Here is a 23,858-nt window from a genome sequence, read left to right as displayed (position 1 = left end):
TCATCATATCCAAGCAAGGGCATTTAAAGGACTGCTGTGCAACCAGTGCTTGTGTCTGCCAGAAAACCAGTCTTCCAGAGCTGAGTGGACTTTATCTGAAGCTTGCACTTTCCAGTGGAGAATCCGAGGGTCTGCCTAGTGGGTAAGAGGCTGCCTGGATGCTGAGAGAAGGATGAGTCTACCATGCCCAGCAGGAAGAGAAGCCCAGAGTGTTTATTGTCTAAGGAGCGCCCAGAGACAGCAGAATTCCTGAGAGAAACATGAGGAGAGACCCCTGCCTCAGAGGGTCCCCCTGTCTTTTTTTAGTTCCCAGCAAGAACTGAGAAAGTCTATGTACTACCAATAATCAGCCCAATCGGGCTGCTACTGCCTCGATGTAGTGATCAACTGGTTGGGGCTGAAACTGCCTCTCTGTTTTAGATGGTGCTGCAAGTGCCTCAATGTACTGATCAGGAAATTTGGGTCTACAAAATGCCTCTGTGTACCGACACGCCCAGTCAGTGCTGCAACTACCTCAGTGTACTGATCGGCCCCATTCACAATCCAACTACCTTAACATACTCACTGGTCCAGGATGGAAAGCCAATTACCATGATGAGTGCACACAAGTGGTGCTGGAGCCTGCCGACCAACACTGAATCACCCATGCAGCTGCGCTCCAACAGATACAGGCCACGCTCTGCCTCACCAGCTCTCGTCTCGCCTCTGAAGTACAATCGATGACTGTGAGCCTCCACCAGCAATGGGAATGGACCTGAAAGTTTGCACTAGAAAAGCAGGAGGGGCTGCTACACCATTTGAACTGATGGTGGCAGGGACTTGTGAGGAACCAAAAACTGCACCTGAGCCTTATTCACATTTCAACCATAACTGCTTACAAGAAATATTGAGCTATGGTCACCCTGATGGGGAAGAGCATGGAACGGTGACTAGCACCCACATTAGAGTTGCAATGAAAATCACTACCCTTTTTACTGGATTGAATTGTTTGGTATTTAAATGTAAATGTAAATGTAGATGTACTTGTAAAGCGCACTGATACTCCGGAGTGTCCTGGCACTGTACTCATACCGCTAGGGAACCCTTCCTGGTTTTACCCCGTGAAATGTCCACTCCTGGGCATCCCCAGGGTGCAACCAGGCATCCCTAGTGCTGTAGGGGGCCGTTGTGGAGACTAAGCAAGCTATTGCCCAGAGTTGCAGCGTGGGACCCATGCTTAGAGTAGGCACCGAGGCGAGAAATCAGGTCCAAGGAATTATGAGCCCAAGATCCGCCGAGACCAGCCGAGGCTGGAATTGAACCCTGGTCCCGGGCCAGACCTCTGCATCAGGGTCTGCCGCTCTAACCATTGAGCCGCACTTCTCCACTTCTCCATTTAGAACTGTTGAAATGAAAAAGTATTCTCTCTTTATTGTTTGCTATTTAAAATGTTTATTGATAGGTTGGTACAACCCATTAGTTTGATGAGTTTTATGAAAGGTTATCAGCTCTTTCCAAATCAGGAATTTTAGGATCTCTTTGGGCACTCTTCTCACCCTGTGACAATAGTTCACAAAGCCAAGATCAGGTCATGAAATTAAATTAATTAGGCCAAACTCCAGCCTTAGTTGGCTGACGGGCGTTGTTTTTGGTAGCACAAATAGAGCCCTAATGGCCCCTGAATAAAGATTCTCTAGGCTCTTATGAAGTTGTGGAGCCCAGATTGGAGAACCATATAGGAGTGCTGGGACCATTTTAGCTTTAAATACGTCCAAAACATAACAGTCCTTGGGCATTTTGGTTGCACAGAAATGCATCGCAATTGATTTTGCAAGAAAGAGGAGCGGGCATACAGAGCTTTGAATTAGTAGTTGAATTTTAATTTGACACCCAACGAAACCTTAAATAATGCTATGCCTCTGTTGTTGATATGGTTCGATTGTTGATACTCCATGAGTAGCGGGGCTTTCCGTAACTGAATTTCACAATTTTTGCTGATTGCCAGCTTTAGTTTTAGCTCATTCTTGATGTTATAGGTATTGAGACCGGATAAGGCCCTTTCAAAGCCTATTTGAGTTTGGTCAAGGTATACAGTGTCATTGGCGTACTGTACTAAGGCCAAATGCTGACATCTTAGTCTCCTCGGAGGAGTTCTCCAGTTGTTAAGAGATGGTAATAAGTCAGCAGTGTAGAGGTTGAAGAGAGCTGGAGCCATTACACAGCCTTGCTTCAAGCTCATGATGGTTGGAATTTTCTTTGACAGTGTGGAGCCAGTACCCAGTTTGATACCGAGCCAAGTGTCCGTGTGTAGTAATCTTATTGCCTTAAGAACCGGATCAGGAATACCCTATACTTGGAATTTCGCCCATAGGATGCCACATTTCACTTTGTCAAATGCTACACTGTAGTACAATCACTTGTAAAATATAAGTACTGAACTGGACACCAAAGTTATTATGTCTACTAGTTAACTGTTGAGATCTAAGCTTGTGCAGCACACTACACTTCCTCACAAGAAGCCTTGGACTGCTCTCCCTTGCTACTCTGAGAGCCAACTGAGGAAAATGATGTACTTGGCCCAGTTTGCAGACCCATGGTAGGTGGACCCCAAGTCACCAAAGGCAAACAAACTCAATGCCTGTAGCCCAGTTCCTATTTACTATGTGCGTATGGTCCATCTCTAATAGATGTGGATGACTCACTTGTAGCAGCTGGTCAATATGATTGCATAACACATCATTTTTGTCCAGATTGGGGGGATTGAGCTGCCTTTCTATATAAAGAACATAAATTTAGAACAAACTTTCAGTTCAAAGTGCCGCAAATTGAATGTCAGAGGTACGTCAGCATATAAAAGACAGATAAAATGGAATGTGTGGAATGTGACAGACTGGCTAAGTCTTTGTCTTACAGCTATAAAGAGATGGCAAAGGACAGCTGGACTGACTATGTAAAACAGTTATTCAATAGGATGAGAACTAAAATTTGAATCTTTGCGACTGCTGTACTTTGAATGTGTGACATAGGATGTGTGTCATGAAAATGAGGCACTTTTCTGATTAATTTTTTCTAATGAGTCACTCAATCACCAATTATCAATGTGTGCATGTGGAAAAAATCTTTCTAAAGAACGTTTTTGGTTGAACAGTTATGCTAATTTCACTGGATTCATACAGTGGATACACAATATCTACAAGTCCTATGGAATCTCATGCATCAAAACAGTGTAGAAAAGGGTTGTTCCTTTATTGTTCAACACAACTGGAAAAAGCAAAGCAAGCTTTGAGTAAATGACCACAGACAAAAGTTACTACCATTGCAATTTCTGACCCCCAGTACCTTACTGTATACATTCTGTTGCTGAAGTGATAAAGCTCCCGGGGGACTACCTTTTATCGTTGTTCTCTTCACCTGCCAACAATGGGACAGTCCAAACTGGCATTAGATCTTAGTGACTTTCTGTCTTCCATTCACAAAGGGAGGCTTGGGGCCATTGTCCAGATGCATTTTGAATCTGAATAGTAGCATGGCTGTAGGAAGCTCTTGAGAGCCACCCAACTAATCACAGTAAGAGCTGTAGTTCACTTTTCATTATTAATGGATGATAATATTCTTTGGCCATGCTACACCGTTTTAGCCTAGGATTCATGCGACATTACAGTTCCGTCGCAATGTTTTTTGTGGAACATTGACCATTCTAGGTAACTTGAACACAGCAAGATGTATACTGGACCATAGGAGGATATAATACGCATGGACTTGCAGCCTTGGTGCTCTTCAACCAGGTGGCTTTTATGTAGAAGCCTTATGTGAAGGATCCAATGGAAGTGTATTGATCAATGCACACCCCTGGAACTCATATTTTTTGATGAGACGCGTGCATTGCCTTTGCATTGTGCTGGAGCCCACTAACATTAGTCCTATTGAAATGGCTTGGGCTATTCTAAAAGGGAGTTTCAAAGGGGAAAAATAACTTCACCAACATGAAAGAGCTTGTGAAAGGCCTCCACTAAAATTGCACATATAGGCCATGGCAGCAGGACAGTACAGCATATTAACGGAATTCTGTTTGTAGTGCTGCAAGTGTGAAGGAGGTGATATAGGGCAGCAGAGAAGTCGATGCAGACAGTGACCAGGAATGAGCTACTACTGGGCCAAGCAAATAAAGAGGTGTATATAGGGGGAAGGAGCGCTGTCAAGAGGTCCACTCAAACAGAAGAAAATGAATGAAGTGATCCAGTGTATAATAAGGTCCATGCTGAGCACAGAGACTGGCAGATGAGAGTAATGATAAAGTACAGTAAATGAGATCAGATAAGACAAATAAATAATTTCTGTTTGGAATCCTATCTACAGTGAATGGTTGGCAGGCATGACTGTCCTGGCAGTCAAATGACTGGAGAGACAGCCCCTTGTCATTTTGGCAGTTTGACGCTACTAGGTAAAATAAAGCCCTACTTTACAACTGGCCAAACATAGTAACACCTGAAGAGGGATGTCATTCTGATGGCACACAGAGATGAAAAGGTGTATTGCAAGAGAGAAGTTCACCAGGAAGATGAACTAGCAGGAAGCTTACTAGGAAGCTGAACTAGAAACATTAGGAAACATAATTCTGCCAATTGTAGAAACATAAACACCACTACTTGCAAAACAAATATCCAGATATCCATAACAGCTACTGTAAGATTAAATGGATGCCTGCCTTTAAATCATACATAGTCATGTGTTGAAACTTCCTGGGATCAATTCAAGGCAAACTATCACATAAAATACCCTTCTGTTCCCTGTATGGTTTTGGTAAAATTACGCAACTTTTACCACGAGGGTCAGGAAAAAATGGAAAAGGTTAATTCAGAACAGATTAAATGTTCGAAGTGGAGATATATAATCTAGAGCACGTCACATACCTTGTCATTCATGTCACTGTCCTCGCAATCCATGTGGTTGTGCAATGGCTCCTCCATGTTAATCAAGGTGCTTGTCTGATGCAGACGTCTAAAGCCAAAGAAAAGAGGGTATCAAAGGAGCACAGTCCAAAAACACCTCAAACATGCAAAACTATTGGTCTCAGAACTCCCTAGCCACCGCGTCCCATGCTTCTACAGGAACAGAGCAGGTGAAAGGTCCTTTTCCCACCTAGCAGCTAAGACATGGAACAAGCTTCCCCTCCACCTCTGGAGAAGCCCGGCACTGGACCAATTCAGAAAAGATCTCAAGACCTGACTCTTCAATTTACCCCATCGGAGCTCCACCCCCCCCCCCCCCCCGCCCCCCACACACACACACACTTCCCCCTAGCGCCTTGAGACCCAAACAGGTGAGTAGCGTGCTTTATAAACATTGATTGATCGATTTGTCTCAGATACCCTGTAATCTTTGTGGTAGGCACATAGGGAGACCTTTTTACCTTTTAGACCTTGCAGCATGTTGGAATTCTTGGGTTATTGTCAATCAATGGATGATAGAGGCGGCAGGACACACTAAGTTTACTGCTTAAATTATGCATATGCAAAAAGAGATCCAGCAGAGCAAATTTCTCATTCCCCCAATATTTACTATTACCTGAAATAACAGAATAAATAAAACATGTTTTTATAGAGCACATAAACTCATCAGGGCTATCCAACACTGTACTAAAACGGATTAGTATTTTTAACTGTCTCCGTGGTACTCATTTTATCTACCTTACAAAGATGAAAGGCTATGCCAAGATTGCAAAAGATAACTGTCAGACCCCGTTCTGTGCCCAAACAAGAGGTGATTGAAGGGGTTAGCCACTGGTGTTACTCCTAACATGGTTAGACCAGGTACAACCCTTCTTGCATGGTGGCAAGGGTGAGCAGACTGTGGTTCTTAGACAGGTAGTGAGGTTGAGAAGAGCACAGCACTCAACAAGTAAGCAAGAGACACAATAACTTAATGTACAACCCAGTGCTGGTCTTTTTGTAATAGATTAATAATAATAATAATAATAATCCACATTTGTTAAGCGCACAATCACCCGTAAGGGTCTCTAGGCGCTGGGGGCCGTCGGGAAGATTAAGCGAGCTATTGCCCAGAGTCACATGGTGCTGGGCTAACCTGCCGCCGGAGCCGGGGATCGAACCCTGATCCCCAGATTCCAGCGTCAGTCGCCCTGGCCGCGGCGCCACACCTCTCCCACTAAGGCACTTTTAGTCACACAGTGGAACTAAATATTGCACAATTCAAATTTGTGAATATATATATATGTCCAAAGCAGTGTCCTCGCAGTGCCAATATCCCCATTGACTGTGGCACGTGTGCATGGGTGTGGGGAACCTGATATATCCAAAATCACAGTCTTTGTCGATAAAAAAGAAACGCATACGCACTCCAGATGCAGAAATTCAGGATATTTTCATTGCGCTGGCAGCTAAGCACTCAAAGCGTTTTGAGAACCCATGTTCTCATGATCACAAGCGACCCTCTTAAGTGAAACCCAAACATTTATGCTTTCACCAGTGTCCTAAACAAAAAGGAAGGACCACAGGTAATGTATCAAAACAAGAATAAATCAGCGCCATCTTGAAGGACTGTTAACATACATGGTTGCAATGCAATGAACTGTAAATGTAAGTTCAAAAGGAAAAATAAATCTTAAAGGAAATGTGCCACATCATTTCACCATTATCAGTGATTCTCCAAAGAAATAAAAAGATTGTTGCGAACAATATTAAAGAAAAATATTTAAGCCATAAATATATTGAAAATCCATAACATTAAAGAAACAAAGCCAGACAGCGGCGTATTAAAGAGACTTACTGTGCACTGTATCACATAAAGCCCAATAACTATATATTTCTGCAAAAACCACAATTAGCGCTCTATATGCAATCCTTGTGTTTGGAACATATTACACTTAGAACATATTTAGACAGGAATGTATAGTGCAACAGCTAATTATGTATCAAAGGTTACAGGGATGTTATAGTGAGGCTCAGGCTTCACTCAAACAAAACCAGTGAAATTCAGCAGTTATAGTTATCTGAGCTAACTATAAGTCACGCCCCCCACAATGCACTGCTTATGACCTCACATATAACATGACTCATGACATGGTGAGTGACATCACTGATGATATAATCCGGAGACAGTGTTTTAAAAATGTTTATGAGTGTTGAATATGTAGATCAAAATGTATTGGTGTATCAGTGGGCCCATGAGTGCCTGTATGGATGATTCAAAGGGTGCGTGACTGACTGTATACGTGAATGATTAGGTGTGTCAGTGAATGTATGAGTGGGTGAGTGACTGGTTGTGTGAATGTCTATCAGTCTGTCAGTTGGTGTCTAAGTGGCTGTATGGGTGTGTGAGTGGGTATGTGAGTGGCTGTATTGGTGAGTGATTGGTTGTCTGAGTACCTATATGGTTGTCCGAGTGTATGTGTGGGTGGGAGAGGGTGTGTGTGACTGCCTGTATGGATGAGTGAGTCCGTGGCTGTATGGGTGAGTGAGTGTGTGTATGGCTGTGTGGGTGAGTAAGTGGATATGTACGTGGTACATGGGTGAGTAACTGGGTATCTGAAAGGCAGTATAGGTGAGTGATGGGGTATAAGAGTGTCTGTATGGGTGAGTAAGTGAATGCAAGTGTTGCTGTATGGGTGAGTGTGTGCTTGTGTCAGTCACTGTATAGGTAAGTGAGCATGTGTTAGTATCTGTATGAGTAAGAGTGTGTGTATGTGTATCTGTATGGGTGAGTAAGGGGCTATGTGACTGTATGGGAGAGTGACTAGGTGTGTGAGTAGTTCTATGGGTTACTGACAGTGTGTGAGTTGCTGTATGAGTGGATATGTCAGTGGCTGTATTTGTGGGTGTATGAAAGGCTGTATGGGTGAATGAGTGGATGTGTGTGTGTGTGTGTGTGTATGTGCAGAGATCCATGAATCAGTGAGTGGGTGTGTAAGTACTGGTATGGGTCGGTGAATGGGTTTGTTAATGGTTGAGTGGGTGCATGAAAGGTTCCATGGGGGTGTGAGTGGGTGTGTCAGTGATTCTGTGGATGATGTGCGACTAAAAGTACTTTCTTTAACAAAAAGACAAGTACTGGGTTAGACATTGAGTTATTCTGTCTGCTGATTAGTTGTGGAGTTCGGTGCTTTTGTCATTCTCACTCCCTGCCTGAGAAATTTGGACTGCATGTCTTTCCCACCCTGAGAGTCAAGTGCAAAAAGGGTTGTACTTGGTCCAGATTGCAGTGTCAGGTTAGAATGGACACCAGTGGAAAACCCCTTCAACCACCACGGTTGGAGCACAGAACGGGGTCTGACAGTCATCCGCTGAAATCTTAACATAGCCTTTCATCTTTGTAAGGTAGATCAAATAAGTACCACTGAAATAGGTAAAACTACAAATCAATGTCAATACAGTGTTGGCTAGCCCCACTGAGTTTATGTGCTCTATAAAAACGTGTTATGTTCATACTATTATTTCAGCTAGTCGTAAATGTAGGTAGGATGAGTAGTCTGCTCTACTTGGAATTTGTAGGATTTAAGTAGTAGACTTAGTGTGTCCTGCAACCTCTATTAGCCACTGAATGACATTAACACAAGAACCCTACAAAATTCTTACATCGGTAGAGTTTAAAAAGTAAAACGTTCTCCCCTTGTGCCTACCAAGTGGAGAGTGACCAGGACGTATGGGAATGGAGAAAGAAGAAAAAGTACGGCAGTAGAACAGTAAGGGGAAAATAACAAGTCAGCCTTTGAAGTATTAAAACCATCAAAACACCCTAATTACAAGCCCTGTCCTAACTTACACTGTCAGAATCTGTGGCACAGGGAGATAAACGATATTATACAACATCACGTGATGGGGAATCAGAAACAAAGTATGCAAGCCTCAGCCTATAAGAAAATAAACCTTCTCCAGTGTCTAGTAAGGCAAACTAAAACACTGAAAGTTACATTGTGTCAGCCAAAAGTAATCTTGGGCGGCAATACCTATACTGAAAATTCTGAAAGTCCTCTGCTTAAGGCATGGATTTCAATCTTCCACACCAAGTTTAGATTTTGGGATCTAGAGCATCACGTATTTCACTATACTAATTCACCACTAATCCTTTTGGGTTCACGTAGTAGCGTGCTACTTGCCGAAAAGGCTCTTTGACGCCTCGTCAGGGCTAGTAAGCACTAGATAAATACTAGTACATACAATATACAAATCTAACATTTTGATTGTGACTGCATCTTTGCTACTTGAGGAGTGCTTACTTTAAGCAAACACTGGAGAAAAGGTGTTCATAATAAAGAGGATCCACATAAAGGAAAACAAATGGGACAAACAAGCTGAAGGAGGAATTAGTGCTCTGGTTTTATGGTTCCTCCAATGGTAACACAATATTAAACAACCCATTGAACTGTGGCCCAGTAGTTGGATCCCTGAGCTTGAGTGGGTTTTATTACTTTATCTTTATAATAAATTAGCCATCTTAAAAGTAGCCTGCCAAGGGTGAGAATGTCAGCTGGGTACTCAGAAAACCAATGTTCGCCTACAAACTCGCTTTCTGACCCCTGCATGGGTAGCCCCTTTTCACAGTCACTAACAAATTGTAACAGTTGTTGCCAAAATATGTCCCTTGAGAAAGCGGTCAGAACTGTACAGTGGCCTCCTCCTCTATATTCTGAAATGGCACGCAGTTACAGACTTTGGGATACCACAGCCTAATTCAAAATATAAAGAATGGAGCATTCGGACTTACCTTGCTACCTTCTTGCTCGATAATCTTTTGTCCGGACTGCGTTGGGGACAAAAATACAGGAAACCAATCAGGAAAGCGATATTGATGAGCAGACGTTAACAGGAAATGGAAGACTCCGGATATCCTTTGACAACAAACAGCCCCATGCACCCGGTGCTTATCAGAAGACTGTGACACATGTCAGCCCACACTGAGGTCATGCAAAGCTGGACTTTCACCCTTTACAGAATGTGTGCTACCACAGGAAAGACATCCATAAAATGTTCCTCTCAGGTCAAACCCCAGTCAGAAAGTAAACAATTATGAGATATAATAACAGAGACATCGCTTGGCTCCACTAGCCTGGAAGAGCAAAACATGCTCTATATGCCACCTCCTTACCAGGTATGAGAAACAAAAGAAGAAACAACCTTCCAGGGTTATCCAGGGGTGGTGGCACACTGCAAGTTTCCTTAAAAACGCTGCATTCACAGTATTACACTTGCAAAAGCCTCTCTGCAAGCAAAGGCACCCTGCACTCACATCACAGCATTCACTTGTTCCTCTTAGTTCTTCAAAGGCATTTACAATGGTAAAAATACAAGTCATAAACAAGAAAAATATTAAAATAGCATCATTATCTGCATTTGTAGAGATAGCAAGAGAAGTTTAGTGCTGTATTAGTATCTTATGTTATGGAGGCACAGGCAGTAGACAAGTTGTAGGTTCGGTTCTGCCACCTCTGATGTTGTCTAAAAGATAGACAGGAAGAACTGAGGGTCGGAAAGCTTGCTTGAAGAAATAACATTACATTGTTTTCATCCATGAAACAATCGGAAGCTCAGACTCCAGCTGATAAGCGCTTCCATGAACAAACAGAGGTTGAGCAGGCTGTCCGGTGCCTAGAGATTACTAGCCTGGCAAATGTTGGCTTCTTTCTGGAAATTAGCCTATTAATCAGAAAAGCAAACTTCACTGTGCAGTCCGTTAACAATAAATTAGAACTTTCATTTATTATGATATTGATTCAGAAGGTAGTGCCATTGACACAATGTTGGGAACAAGTCATCATAACACATGAGCCGGCTGAGTCTTGCTGCCCCACAGCACTGTTCACCGTGATGGGCTTTATGTTATCTCTACCAGACACTGGTATAAACCAAGCTGCAGTATTCACAAGAAGAGAGTAAACAAACTTCTGCAACTGTCACAATGTACTTGAAAGTGTTTTCAGTTCTGATCAGCCCACAAAAGCAACAATATGGACCAATTGCTTATTTGAAACAAAATGGCATTCGTGCTATACACATCTAAAGCAGCATGCAGCTACATTCCGTAACACAACTGGAGCTCGTCTCCTGCAATCACTCAAATAAGACCCTGCCCTCTACATATAAACCAGCCAACCAACACCAAACAAGCCACCAATTCGCAATGCCAGCATCTGAATGCCTTCAAGGTCTAGGTAACCAAACGTTTGTGCCACAATAAGGCCAGTAAGGCACTATATAAATGACAAACCAAGTTCAGAGTCAAAGATTAAGACTATACAGACATCTGGGTAATTTCTGATGCTCTCATGAACAAAATCACCAATTTAATACAATTGACATGGTTTACACAAGGTAAACCCACAATGCCCTGCAAACCTCAAACGTTGTATTAAATCATACATTTTCCTTGCATTTCTGTGATGGAAACTTCTGGCATCATGAGGAATCCACAAAATTCCTACCACTCAGCATTACCTCACTTATGCTGATCAAAATGCTGCGCCACTTGTGTGGCTAGGCCTAGTGCCCGTGACGGGAATGAATCAAACCAAGGTCAATGCGAGTCCCCTAGCAAGGGCTCCAATTGACCTTGCTTTGATCTGGTTATTCTTTTTATTAACGGTTGTTTAATCATACAGCAGTTAGGCAGGGAAAACCTTGCTTCATACAGTATAATCATTGTCAACAGGATACATTTGGCGTGTCTCAAGGCCGCTATTGAAGCTTACACTCTTTCATCATCACAGATTCTTCTTGCTCCTCCTATTGAAGTCGCTTGTGGGGGGGATATACATATTTCGCCTCTATGCACATGCCACTTTGCCCATTTTTTAACCAATTTCCCCGGACATCCTCTGTTCTTGTATACATCATTTTCTGCGATCATACATCTAGCCATATCCCTTTCCCATCTTTCCTGGGTAGGTACGTCTTCTGACCCCTATTTTTGGGCTACATTCCGTTTGGTGAGGGGCATTTCTAGTGCAACTCATGACTGCTCCGTGGTGTTTTGATAAGTGGCCTCCTATATGTTAAGTAGACACAATTTGGGTTTAGGGTGGATTTTTTTTCTCACCTACTGTCTGCATCTGGGAGGCAATACCCACCCACAATGATTGAATGACTGGGCATTCCCATAGTGCTTTGATGAGGTATTATATTATCCCAGATAGCTTATCACAGATTGCTTAGTACCACTTAACTTCTTCATTAGGCTCACTCCGATCCTATTTATAACTCCGCATGATACAGGGATGCAGGGGTTGGGAGAAAGGGTGGGAGCCCCCCCCCCCCCGCCCCCCCCAGCCTCAACAGTGGAACCAAACAGTCACCCTCACAGCAACTGTTAATCCAAAACAGAGAGGTGTAAAACCCTAAGCCCCAGGGCCTTCTGAAGTGGGTATGCGCATCTAGCTTCCCTGTCCCACCATGGTAGTAAGTTTTATGGTATAAGAAAGACCACCTTGTCTTCATTTGAAGGACTAGTATTGTGTTTGCTCACGAAAAAATAAACTACATGGCATCACTTGTAAATTACTAGGTTGGGACCAATTTCTCATATAAGTATCTAATAGTTGAAGACAATCCTAATAGGATACTCGGCAACCAGTTGAAAGTTTAATCCCTTGATCTAATGCCAGTGATGGTGTGCAGTACATGCAGCTATTTTCTTCAGATTTTTGTCTGACTCCCTTTGAGGTTTAGGTGTTCGCCAGTTTGAGATGTTATTGTTTGGGTGCAGAGGGCTACTTCCTTGCATCTGGCACCCCTTTCTGTTCAGTTACTCCAGTATGTCTATTTTGAGAATTTTTGCCACTGCCATCCTCTTCATATTGAGATGCTCATTCTCCTCTATCTCAAAAGCAAATTCAAATGGATGCATCCACCTGTAGCAGATTTATCATTCATTTACTTCCTCCCTATTGGGCTAAAGCTCCATGTTCTTATCAGCCCCTTCGGTGCTCATGATGGAACAGTTCCGTCATGAGCATCGGTTGGCCTGTGCTCATGACGGAACCGTTCTGTCATGAGTCCATAGGTTCTTTAGAACCTTCAGCACCGCAGCGGAATTCGCGCAGCACTGAAGGGGTTAACATGATTTGTGAAACATCATGAAACAATAAGTATGCAAATCCCAGGAAGGTCGATTCACCTTGTTTCCTTGCAGCACCTTTTTCTCTTTAGGAGAAGTAATGAAATTTCACCAAGATGTCAAACAACCTTAGTGTATTCGGTGTTCTTTAGGGGCCCACTCAGCCCAGGCACACAGCTTAATGTATATCTACCACAAGGGATCAAAACATACCCACCATGAATGCCTCCATCTCAGGGCCTTCTGTGTCTTATTAAGTCCTCTAGTTCTCAGGTTTTCCCTTTAGATACCGTTTTCTACCGCCTTGACCTTCTACAAGGGATCCTGCATTCCATGACATAGAGGGACTTCTCAGAGCTTGCTCTTGAAGACTCCAGACACCCTTTCCTCCACCTCAACCACTATGATACTCAACTGATTCCACATCAACTCTAAGATTTATAAGCATACAGCTGAGATCAGTGAATAATTCAGGTAGGCTTTTTTATGTTGCTTTTAAGCTCTTCGTCTTCGGTTTAATAACAGGCTCTACATGAGACCAGCCTTTGTATTTACCATGGCTGGGTCTTGGCCTGTGTGGCACCTATATCCGCTCAGCAGGAGAGCTTACCTACTATCTCCGATTTGCTTTTGGCTTTCTTTTTAGGTGGCATTAAACAGAAGTGCTGGATTTACGCTCCTGTATTTTCTTGATGGATGCCTTTTAATGCTCAATTCACATGGAAGCACTTCCAGGCCCTCTCTCAAAGGGCTTAATTGGGCAGGATGGTATGATGATTTGGGCCCTTTCATCTGGCATTAAACGGAGGGTGTGGGAGCCTTCCCTTTCCCCCTTCTCCAGGAGGGGTGGGAGCCAGGGTCCGAGCTACAGCTGCACTAGTTCTGGGTTTCGGTACTTCTCCGCTAACCCTCAGAATGGACTCATGATCCTATTAAGTCCCAGGGCAGACCCTGTCCCGATCACACCGCGTACATTCAGCATCATGTCTTTCTTACCGACTAGCATAGGCATCACAAGCCCTCCTGCCCGGGTCAGAGGTATGCCTCATCGCATATGCCAGCCTGCCAGATGAGCTTTTTTTGCCTCACCGGGAGTGTTCATTCAGTTCGGGCGACAGCACGCAGATGCCAAGCACCATTTTGGAAGGTCAGTCTTGTGTGTCCCATCTCTGCTTAACTTCCCAAGTTTATTTCTTTACTTTTACTTAGGCTGCATTTCAGTCCACAGACTTCTCTACGGTTGCCATCCACCTTCTTATTGGAGTTGTGTCATTTTTTTGTTGATAATGTGGATTCGCTAATTTATTTCATTGCAGACATGGAGCCCACAAACAGCACCCTCAATCAGCATTTTTAAGACTATAGACAAAATGTCATTTGCTGTGTATCTGATAAACATGCATATACAACTGGAATGGAGCCACGACTATTGGATTGTTTCTTAAAGCCTATTAAACACAAACAATTGAAAAAACAGACAGTCAGTCAAACTAACTGTTGGCTAACCTTTAAACAAATTTGCTACTGTTTCCATTTACATTTCACCCTACAACACAGCAGAACAAAAGACAACATTGATGCCTTGTCACAGACAATGGGGAAACATGCAAAAAGTGAAGCCAAGTAACATTTAGTAGGAACACATGCTGGTGCTTAAACCACGTGATGAATACATGCTATCATTCAACATATGATAAAGAACTAAACGCATGCGGACACCAATACCACACATAGTGCTGTGCGTTACCTATTCATTTCGAGATCATTCAGACGGGCAGAGAGATCCTCAAGACGGTTGACCTGTTTGTGGCATTGGCTACAGTAAAACTCAAATGCCTCATCTGTGATAATGCTGTGAAGTTTCGCCGCAAGTGGCTGGATGCTAGAGAAAGCATAAGCATCATTGTTCAACATATATTATATTATCCAAGATGGGCAGTTTTCGGAAAATGAAATGTAATGAGTGGAGGATGGGATGATACTCAATGAAAATGACATGACTGAAATGGTTTTTGAGTGCATACGCCTTTGAAAGTTATGTTCACATTGTAAGCCAGCGCAATACGAACCAGTCCACAAAAGAAGACCTTGTGGACGCTGTTTAAATTTTATTACCTCAATCACACAAAGTTACATTGAGAAGATTCTCAAACCTGCCAATTCACACAGCCCCACTATGTGTCACATGATATTGAATTCCATAACACAGTCTCCTAATGAAGAGTCCATATCACCCAGTGAGAGACAAAGTGTACTGGACACCCCTGTACAGAGAGTTTCTCCAGGTTGTGTGAGAAGGCTCTGCACAGCAGATGCCCATTTAGGGTTTTCAATCTCCTATGGACTTTGTCAGTAGTCTCAATCTGAGCGGTGGGGGGGCGAGGGGAGGGGGGGGTAAAGAGGAGGCTTGGCACAAGGAAACGCCCATCTTCATGTCCTGCCCCGTAGAGGCCCTTGCACCACTGGTTAAACAGTACGCGGCTAGAGGCCCTTGCCCCTTACAAAGAACACAACCCTCTCCTTTCACAAGATCAAAAGATTTTCTGGGTGCTGCTTAGTTTCAGTAATATGATAAATATTCTAAAGGTCTACTCCTCTGTTAGGTTTGGCAGATATATTCAAACTCTGAAAACCAAAACCAGCATCTTAACTAACACCCTCTTATGAATTGGTAGACAGTGTAGATCTGAGTGCTTTAAAAGCAGAACTGTGTTTGGGAAGTTTGAGCACCAGCCTGGCCGCTGAGTGTTGGACCATCTGGAGTTTGTGAAGCAATTGTTTGGATGTCTAAGCTTACAGACTATTACAATAATCCAGCCTCAATCTTATCACGCCAAAGGCAACAGTCTTCCTAGCAGCTAACGGGAGAAAGCCGAAGAACTTTTTGAAAGATTTGATCAATGAAAAACAAATACCAGCCATTGATACTGCTTGTGGTCGAAGTGTTAGAATGTTCTCAAATTTAACTTCCAAGTTTTTAGCCGCTTCTACTGTTGGAGGGGGAGGAGGCACAGAGTCTGGACACCATGTTAGGAGACAAAACAGAATTGACTTCCTGAACAATAGAATTTCTGTCTAGTCTGTGCTACATTTTAGATGTTTTTTTTACATCCAATGAATGATGTTAACAAAACAATTTTTTAAACTCTGTTCTGACCCAGAAGAACCCTTGTCCAAGGACAGGATCAATTGGGTGTCATCTGCATAGAAAGTAGTTGCAATTCAAAAAACTGTAATCAAAACTATTAATGGGACCATATACATATACAATAAGGAAGGGCTGAGAGAGGAGCCCTGGGGGACACCAAAGGCTAATGATCTTCATTGTGAAGCATACTGACCATTAGATGCTGTTCTCTGTTAAATCTTTGGTTTATCCATTAAGGTAGCTTCTTAAGAGAAGTGATACATTTAAATATTAGGATGATTGCTTTAGCACTTTTGAATTGGTTCACTAGAAACTTCATAAACTACTGCCCTAGGACACTTTGACGTCTACAAAAGGACAGTTTTGACAACGGATGCAAGCTCACGTGGGTTAGGAGCAGTGTATGCAAAAATTGTTAAGGGTGAAGAGAAGGTGGTGGTGTTTCACTCTAGAACATTGAAAGTCAGAAGTTTACTATTCAGTGAATGAAGCACTGGCCTGCACGGGAATATCTGACAATTTAAATTCTATTTGTGGGGTCATAAACCCCCTAGTGTAAGGGTAGTGAGTGTGCTACTTTCAGGCTAAACAAGTGGTGGAACGAGTGAAAGAATTTGATTTTGAGGTGAAGTATGTAAAAGGGGACAGGAACAAAGTGGCTGACTGTCTTTCGAGGTAACCCGTGGTAGGAAGTGGTGAGGATGTGGTTGTTGAAGAACCAGGTGTATTCTGGGTTACTCAAGATGTTGTAAAGAAATCAAAGTGGGAATTGGCTAAGGACAGGGATGATGTCCTCAAAAAAAATTAAAGGTTATGTTGGGAGACGCTGGCCTAATTCAGGGAATCTAGGTGAGTGTGAGAAACGGTTTGGCGTTGTTAAGGATGAGTTGTATAGGAAAGGGAATGAGTTGTGCAGGCGTGACAGAAGAGTCCCACCGGATGGCAGGATGAAAAAGTTGGTATTTTTAGCACATGCAGGACATTTAGGAAGGAATCTGACCAAGTCAATACAGAGAAAGCTGTACTGGTCACCTGGCATGGACAAGATGGTGGAGAAAGTGTACAGGGATTGTAGTTTATGTGCTCAAGCAAGACTGCTAGGTAGGCACCTGTGTGTGTTCTTTGGGAGCCTTGGTAGAAGTTAGGAGTTGACAGGGTGGATCCATTTGAGTTATTGGATCCATCAGAAAGTATGTGGCGTTATTGATCGATTATACAACCAAATGTGTCACATGTAGCTGTTTTGTTAGTCTTAATTTGAGGACAACAGTGAATTTTCTTACGGAAGAATTCTCAAGAGAAGGCATTCCTCCGTGTTTGGTGAGCAATTTGTCTAACAGTAGCTGAAGGATTTCTTGGAAACAATGGGCATTGAACACCTCTGGACAGCATTATACATACCTCAGGCCAACGGTCATGAATAAAATGGTAAAAGGGTGCGTTCAAAGGGCTGTGTATAGGAAAGTGCCATTGAGCTATACTCGCAGGGAGACTTTATGGACACACATGACTACTCCATATTTGGTGTCACGAATATCACAGTTTTGGGGCTTGAGGGGAAGAAAGGCCAGTGCTAAGTTGACTTTTGGACTGTCAACTTTGAGGGAGTCACGAGGTCGGGGAGTGTAGGAAACAATGTCAGTGATTTTAACAGTGGTCTTTCAGCAGAGACTCTTTGAGAAACAACAGGGCGCCTCATCTATCAAGAGACATTCGTTTAGAAGCTAGGAGTCATGGGAGGATTAGAAGACAACAGAAGAAACCGATGGTTCAAATACTTTGTCTATTGTTTGTGAAACACTGGGGTGAAATTTTGAGTTCTTATTTTGCTAAACGTTTACTTATTATAGGTTATTTGTCCAGGATGTAGTTTGCTAGTCTATTCAATTACTTAAAATTATTTTATTTTTCCAGAATATAGTATGTTAGGCATTTGCGTGTTTTGTTGTTTAGAATAGTGATAAGGGAGATGTGTTGTAGTTTGATCTTGCTGCATGTTGTTATAATGTGCTTTGCTAAGCATTCAGTTCTGTTATAGAATGTGAGTGGAGTCAGAGAGCTTTGCGGAGCAGAGCTATGAATACCCGGATAACTTCTAGGTGATGTCTGCCTCATGAATAAATAGCTTGATGCTATCCATACTAGTTGTGTTCTTTTTCCAGAAGACAGACCACACTGTACTTTACCAAAAACAGAACTGCACTCAGGGGACTCAACACACACATGAAGAAAAACATAGACCCAAGAGCAACTACATTTTTAACAAGCATTGGCATAGCCAATAGGTCTCGCCTTTGGGACCGTATAAGTATTTAGTTATGCAGCACAAAATCATTGGGTAACAGCATCAACTGTTGCATGGCTAAACACTTATAAGGTCCCAAAGGCAAGACCTATTGGCTATGCCAATGCTTGTTTAAAATACTTGTGGTATATTTCACCTTTTCACAACATATTCCAGAACGCGAGCTAAAGAAGTATTTAAGCTGCCTTTATTATTTGGGGGAAATTCTTACTTTTCCCAAATAATTCAGGATCAGGAATTGCATACTCAAGAGATACATTTACGGCTTAAATGGGTTCAGGTTTGCCTACTGACAAGGCCACTGGAATTATGTGATTGTGCGGCCGCAGCAATTTTGGCATAAATATAGAGTTGCTACATTTGCCACATAATCCATCATCTTCTGCATAATTTGCCAATTTCATTTCTTTCCTCCTTTCTTTGATACCAAAAGCAACATACCAACTGATATAAGGTTATGTGGGTCTTAGTCTCAAAGGGAGTTATTTTCCCTCTCTGATGTTTGCATTCATCGCACTTTTTTACCTAGAAGTGTATGTAAATGGGTTCTGTGTCTCTTCAATCACCGTCTGTGAATATCAGTGTATATTAGATTTTCATTTGCTTGTGTAATGTGGATTTATTACGAGTCTTTCGATTCACAGTTTCAGCCGGGGTTCTTCTCCTTGACTTCTGCATTTTATGGCTGGCTGAGAGTGGGCTCCCAAGTTTCAGCTGGTTGTATTTTGTTTTAGGGCTCAATAGTGTTATACCATGGATTTCTAAACCTCCATTATGTTTTTGTTTTGGCTGCAGAGCTGAAACGTTGTAAAACTCGTTAACTTGAGCAGCTAATAGCTAGGATGTACTTGTGTGTGAAGTTTTACAGCAGTTTTAATAGGTAGGTTTTCTACTGAAAACGACGTTCTTTACTAATTGTTCATTCTTTCCGATGCACGTGGAAAAGCCACACTCAAAACGTACACAGTGTAGCCAAACTCATCTAGCCCATTTTTCTTAACTCGTTGCACGTGTACGTTTGAATGACTTCTTGGGAGTGCAACCCCCTTTTGCTCTTCTCGGAAGTTGGATTTTCGTGTGAGTGAATTTACTAGCATAGGCCGGGTGTCGGCGTAGACTGGGTGTTACAGTATGGAGATACCTTGTAAATTTGCGAGTGCCCACAAACGTTCTTAGCTTTGGGCATTCTCAGACTTGTCTCAGGTCCGTTTCCGCCCTGAAAAACATTGTAGAATATACTCCTGCCAAGATCAGACCGAATCCCTCTCCACGGTATGAAAGGTATTAAAACATGCCCCCCACAACAAAATAGCGGGACTGTGTGGGGAGCAGTTTCTCAGCATGGAAAAATATTTTTACCAGAGTAGAAAAAGAAAAGATAAAAGTTAACAAGCTCATTTGCTGTAGGTGTTACTGCTTGCACATACATTTTAGATGTAAATTCTCACATGAAAGAATGGAATTCTCTATTACAGCAGTACAAACCTCCTGCTTCATGTTTCCAGACTTTACTTGGAGATGTATGAGTTCCAAGAAGTCAGAAATATGCATCCATGCCAAGTCAGAAACCTGCAGGTGCCGATTTATTTATTTATTTTGTTTGGGGTGGGTGCGGGGAGGGTGGAACGTGTTCTTTTTAAAAACCATTAGAGGCAGCCGTTCCGCTGTGCAGACCTGATAACTGAAACGCTTGCTCTTCTTTATCAGGTGGAAAGGTTGCCCTTCGTCTGCCAGTTGAGCGTCTCCCAGTCGCAGCTTGTGCGCTACCTGCCATGTTTATCTCGGAAAAGGTAAACATTATGGCCTTGACATGTGATGTCGCAACTGATTTCCTCAAAGGCTAAGAAGGCAAAAAGAGGAGCTGGCCAAAACTAGCAGAGCCCAGGAATGAAGAATGGGCACAGTTAGAGTGAAGGATAGGGGGAGGGGTGGAAGGGCCAGAACCGAAGCACAGGGCACTGGAGGAATAAAAGCCCCAGGGAGCAGATAGAAGCATTGATGGAGTGCATGGGCCGGGAAAGACGTGTGAGACATGGATGGAAAGGAGGCCATCACGGTGACCTGAGGCACTGAAGGAATGAATGGGATGGTATAGAAAGCTCGAGACAGCTTGGTGAGTGACTGACGAAATGGAAAACCCAAGCGAATAGTGAGGCATCGAGGGAATGAAAAGGGCAAGAAAGAAGAGTTGGAGATAGTTGACACTGAACGGACAATACAGAAGAGTGAGGCACATTGGACTGAAAGGCCAATAAAACAAGCATTGGCCGCGCTGCAGTGAAAGTCACACGGCCGCACGGCCCGCAAAAGTGAAAGTGGTCGCGATCGCAGTCAAGCGCGGCGAGCGAAGCGATCTGTGGGGGGAGAGGGGGAGAAGCGGGAGTTGTGTGACAGAGGAAAAACAGATGGTGGTGTGCCCGTGCACGCTGCGTGCACCCAAGCTTGAGACCACCAAAAGCCTGTGTCAGCACTTTGAAAACCCACACACTAAATGTCTCGCAGAGCATCGCATGCGCTGGCTCAGCGAGACCTAAAAAAGGAAGTAAAAGCTACCAATGTCATTATTTTTTAAAACATTGTACTGCCAAAAACTAGATAATCTAAAAAAAAAAAATCACTTCGGAGCCTCACCCTTACACTAAAACTGTTCCCAGGGCCATCTTAAAAAAGAACAAAAGTGGACTAATGTTTTACCTCCAATGAAAGAGCAATTAGAAAAGTGATCAAAAAGTTGAAGCCTACTTTCTACTTCGATGACACTCTACATTTTCTCTCAATAAAACAAATCCCAATCTCTTTTCCAAAACATGGTGTCCTATAATCCATTTTTTACAGCAGAAAGGGCACATTCCCCAACTATTTGGAACAGGGGCAAATCATCCCCTACTAAAGATGCAAGATCTATACAACATCAAATTCATATTACCAACCTTTTACATATCTAGACTCTAAAATTATGAAGAAAAAATTGGTACTCACACTCCTGACCAGTACCTCAGACGAAATATGAAGTGTAGAGATGAACAGCTAGATGGAGTTCAAAAGGGCAATAGTAGAAAGAATGACTGAGCAGAACTCAGGGAGACTCCCTAACACACGACGTGAGGTAAGAAATCGGAGGTATGATGGTCCTGCAGGGGAAGGAGACTCTATGGTCTGTGCTCTGATGAGCTAGAGTTTGGATGTTTTATAACAATGGTAATAGGTTGCTAAAAGCTGGTGAATTCTTATGAGCATTTGAATGTTACATTTTATACTGTTATTTTACTGTTACTGTGGGGGTCCCACCAGGACTACGGGGAAGATTCAAGCAGGTGAATCTATAAAAGATACAATACTGAATAATGTGTGGCTAACTAACCCTCTACCTTTATTGAACAGAAAAACATACTTGCAACCCATCCTTCAGATTCTGAAAAGGCTGCAGCACCGAAAAAAACACAGTCAGGATCAAAAAAGATGTTCATCATAAGTTGGACCAAGTAGAAGCCGTCTTCAAGTCATTCTCGACTTTCTTGTGGCCTTTGACACCATTTACCATCAGAGGCTTATTGAGATTCCTTTGTTTCAAATGGGTTTTTCAAACTTTTTTCTAGGCTGGTTTCTCGCTTACCTATTTAACTGAAAGCAGCTAATCAGAATGGACGATTCCTGCTCCAAAGTTGATTAAGGATCAAATGTACTAAGCTACTCTGAGTTTGCAAACTTTCCAATTCACAAAATCAGAGTGTGTGTAACTTTAAAAATATGTATTTCCTATGTACAAATCCAAATTCAGTAAACATACTGACTCCTAAACTTGGATTCTGAATGGTTATTGATCTGCTACATGAATTGGGCGTTTTGTGGGCATCCCTTCCAAACTTCAAATTTGTACCACATGTATCAATGGTTTTGGATTGGAATTCCAGTCACAAACCATTAGGAAGTTACTGACTTCCACAGTGGAGTGGTAAGCTATTTGCAAAAGGGAAGGGAGCCCTTATAGACAGCATATCCTTGGTGAATTGGGATAAAAGTTTCAAGGAGAGTACCACTGCCAACTCTCAAATAAATTAATAAAAACATGTTTTTAGAAACAGGTCATTTCTGTACAAAAAAAGTTACATTATTTAAAAATCATCACAGACATGGTTGTCTGCTGATCCTTTCATGCTTCCATCCTTTTTACTCTGACCTATCATATAGACCCACTTTGCTCCCTACCTATATTAAGTGACTCATTACAAATACTTATTTTGCAAACTGATCCATTAGTATATAGGGGGGTTCGCAAAATACGTTTCTGTTCGCAAATTGCAACCATTTGTTTTACAGAAAATCTGGCTCTTAGTTAAGTGCAGAATTCCTCTGGGCTCCATCCCGCCCCCTACACTGGTCAACCATACATGAAGGCACTTTCTGTCTGGAGGGAGGACTCAGGTGTGTTCATCCACCAATATGTGGACGGCACACAACTATACATGAAAATTAATAACTTGAGTGATGTTCTTACTCTAAAAAAATACCTTCGCCAGCATTCATAAATGGATGTCACCAAATGTTTTGAAACTAAATCCACAGAAGACCGAGTTCATTGTCCTCAGGACAGAACACCAAAAATCATAAATTTGATGAATGAACAGTCCAAACCTAACTCAAGAAGAAAGAAACATTAGACTTTTAGATTGATTAATTTCGACTACTCAAGAATTCACATTGATCACACTGTTAAGTTGGCTCAAGCATTTCTTATCTTTGAATGCCTCAAAAGAGTTCTAATAAAATATAAACATCAGTCATGTGGGACTCATTCAAGTTTGAAGAATCAGCTCAGGATACCAGACTCTCCGTGCCCAATCTGGAGCCAAAAGAAGGACTTGGGCCTGGTCGTTCCTCATCTTCATGAGCACTCTGGGCAGGAGCGGTATGGGCCGAAAGGCATATAGGACTGCGCTCCTCTCAACACGAAGTGTCTCCAAGCGAGAGCCGCCTTGGAAACTCCAGCACACATAACTGCTGACACTGCGGGTTCTCAGTGGAGGCAGACAGACCTAACCAAGGCTCTCACCACTGTTGAAACATACCTTGTGATCTGCTAGGCATCGATGGCTGAGTTTGTCTGCCCTGGTGTTCAGAGATACTGCCATGTGTTGAATCACCAGGGATATGCCCTCATGTTCCAGACATGTCCAAAGACTCTGGGCCTCTTGATAAAGGGTCCTTGACTCCAACTCACTCTGTTTGTTACAATACTACATGGCAGTGGTGTTGTCTGTGAACACCTGCACCAGTCTTCCCTTGATCGATCGCAGGAAGAAAGGCTTTCAAAGCCAATTGAATGGCCCGGAGCACAAACAGGTTGATATGGAGCTCAGACAT

General features: G+C 42.7%; 1 protein-coding gene across 4 annotated transcripts in view; it reads right to left on the bottom strand.

The window, feature by feature from the left end:
• RAB11FIP3 (RAB11 family interacting protein 3) overlaps positions 1-23,858 on the bottom strand; it is a 533,384-nt gene that overhangs the window by 110,939 nt on the left and 398,587 nt on the right. For 3 of the 4 annotated variants that reach the window (XM_078663049.1, XM_078663050.1, XM_078663052.1), the window contains exons 6-8: positions 14,792-14,926; positions 9,700-9,735; positions 4,890-4,977 (exon numbers count right to left, since the gene is read on the bottom strand). In XM_078663049.1, the coding sequence (XP_078519175.1) occupies positions 4,890-4,977; positions 9,700-9,735; positions 14,792-14,926 (259 nt within the window). The remainder of the gene's footprint in view (positions 1-4,889; positions 4,978-9,699; positions 9,736-14,791; positions 14,927-23,858) is intronic. The other variant, XM_078663051.1, reaches the window with a different exon arrangement.

Source organism: Lissotriton helveticus, chromosome 10, assembly GCF_964261635.1.
Source record: "Lissotriton helveticus chromosome 10, aLisHel1.1, whole genome shotgun sequence".
Lineage (NCBI taxonomy): Eukaryota > Metazoa > Chordata > Amphibia > Caudata > Salamandridae > Lissotriton > Lissotriton helveticus.
Note: the sequence above shows the minus strand (reverse complement) of the source record. Positions and strands in the feature narration are given on the sequence as shown.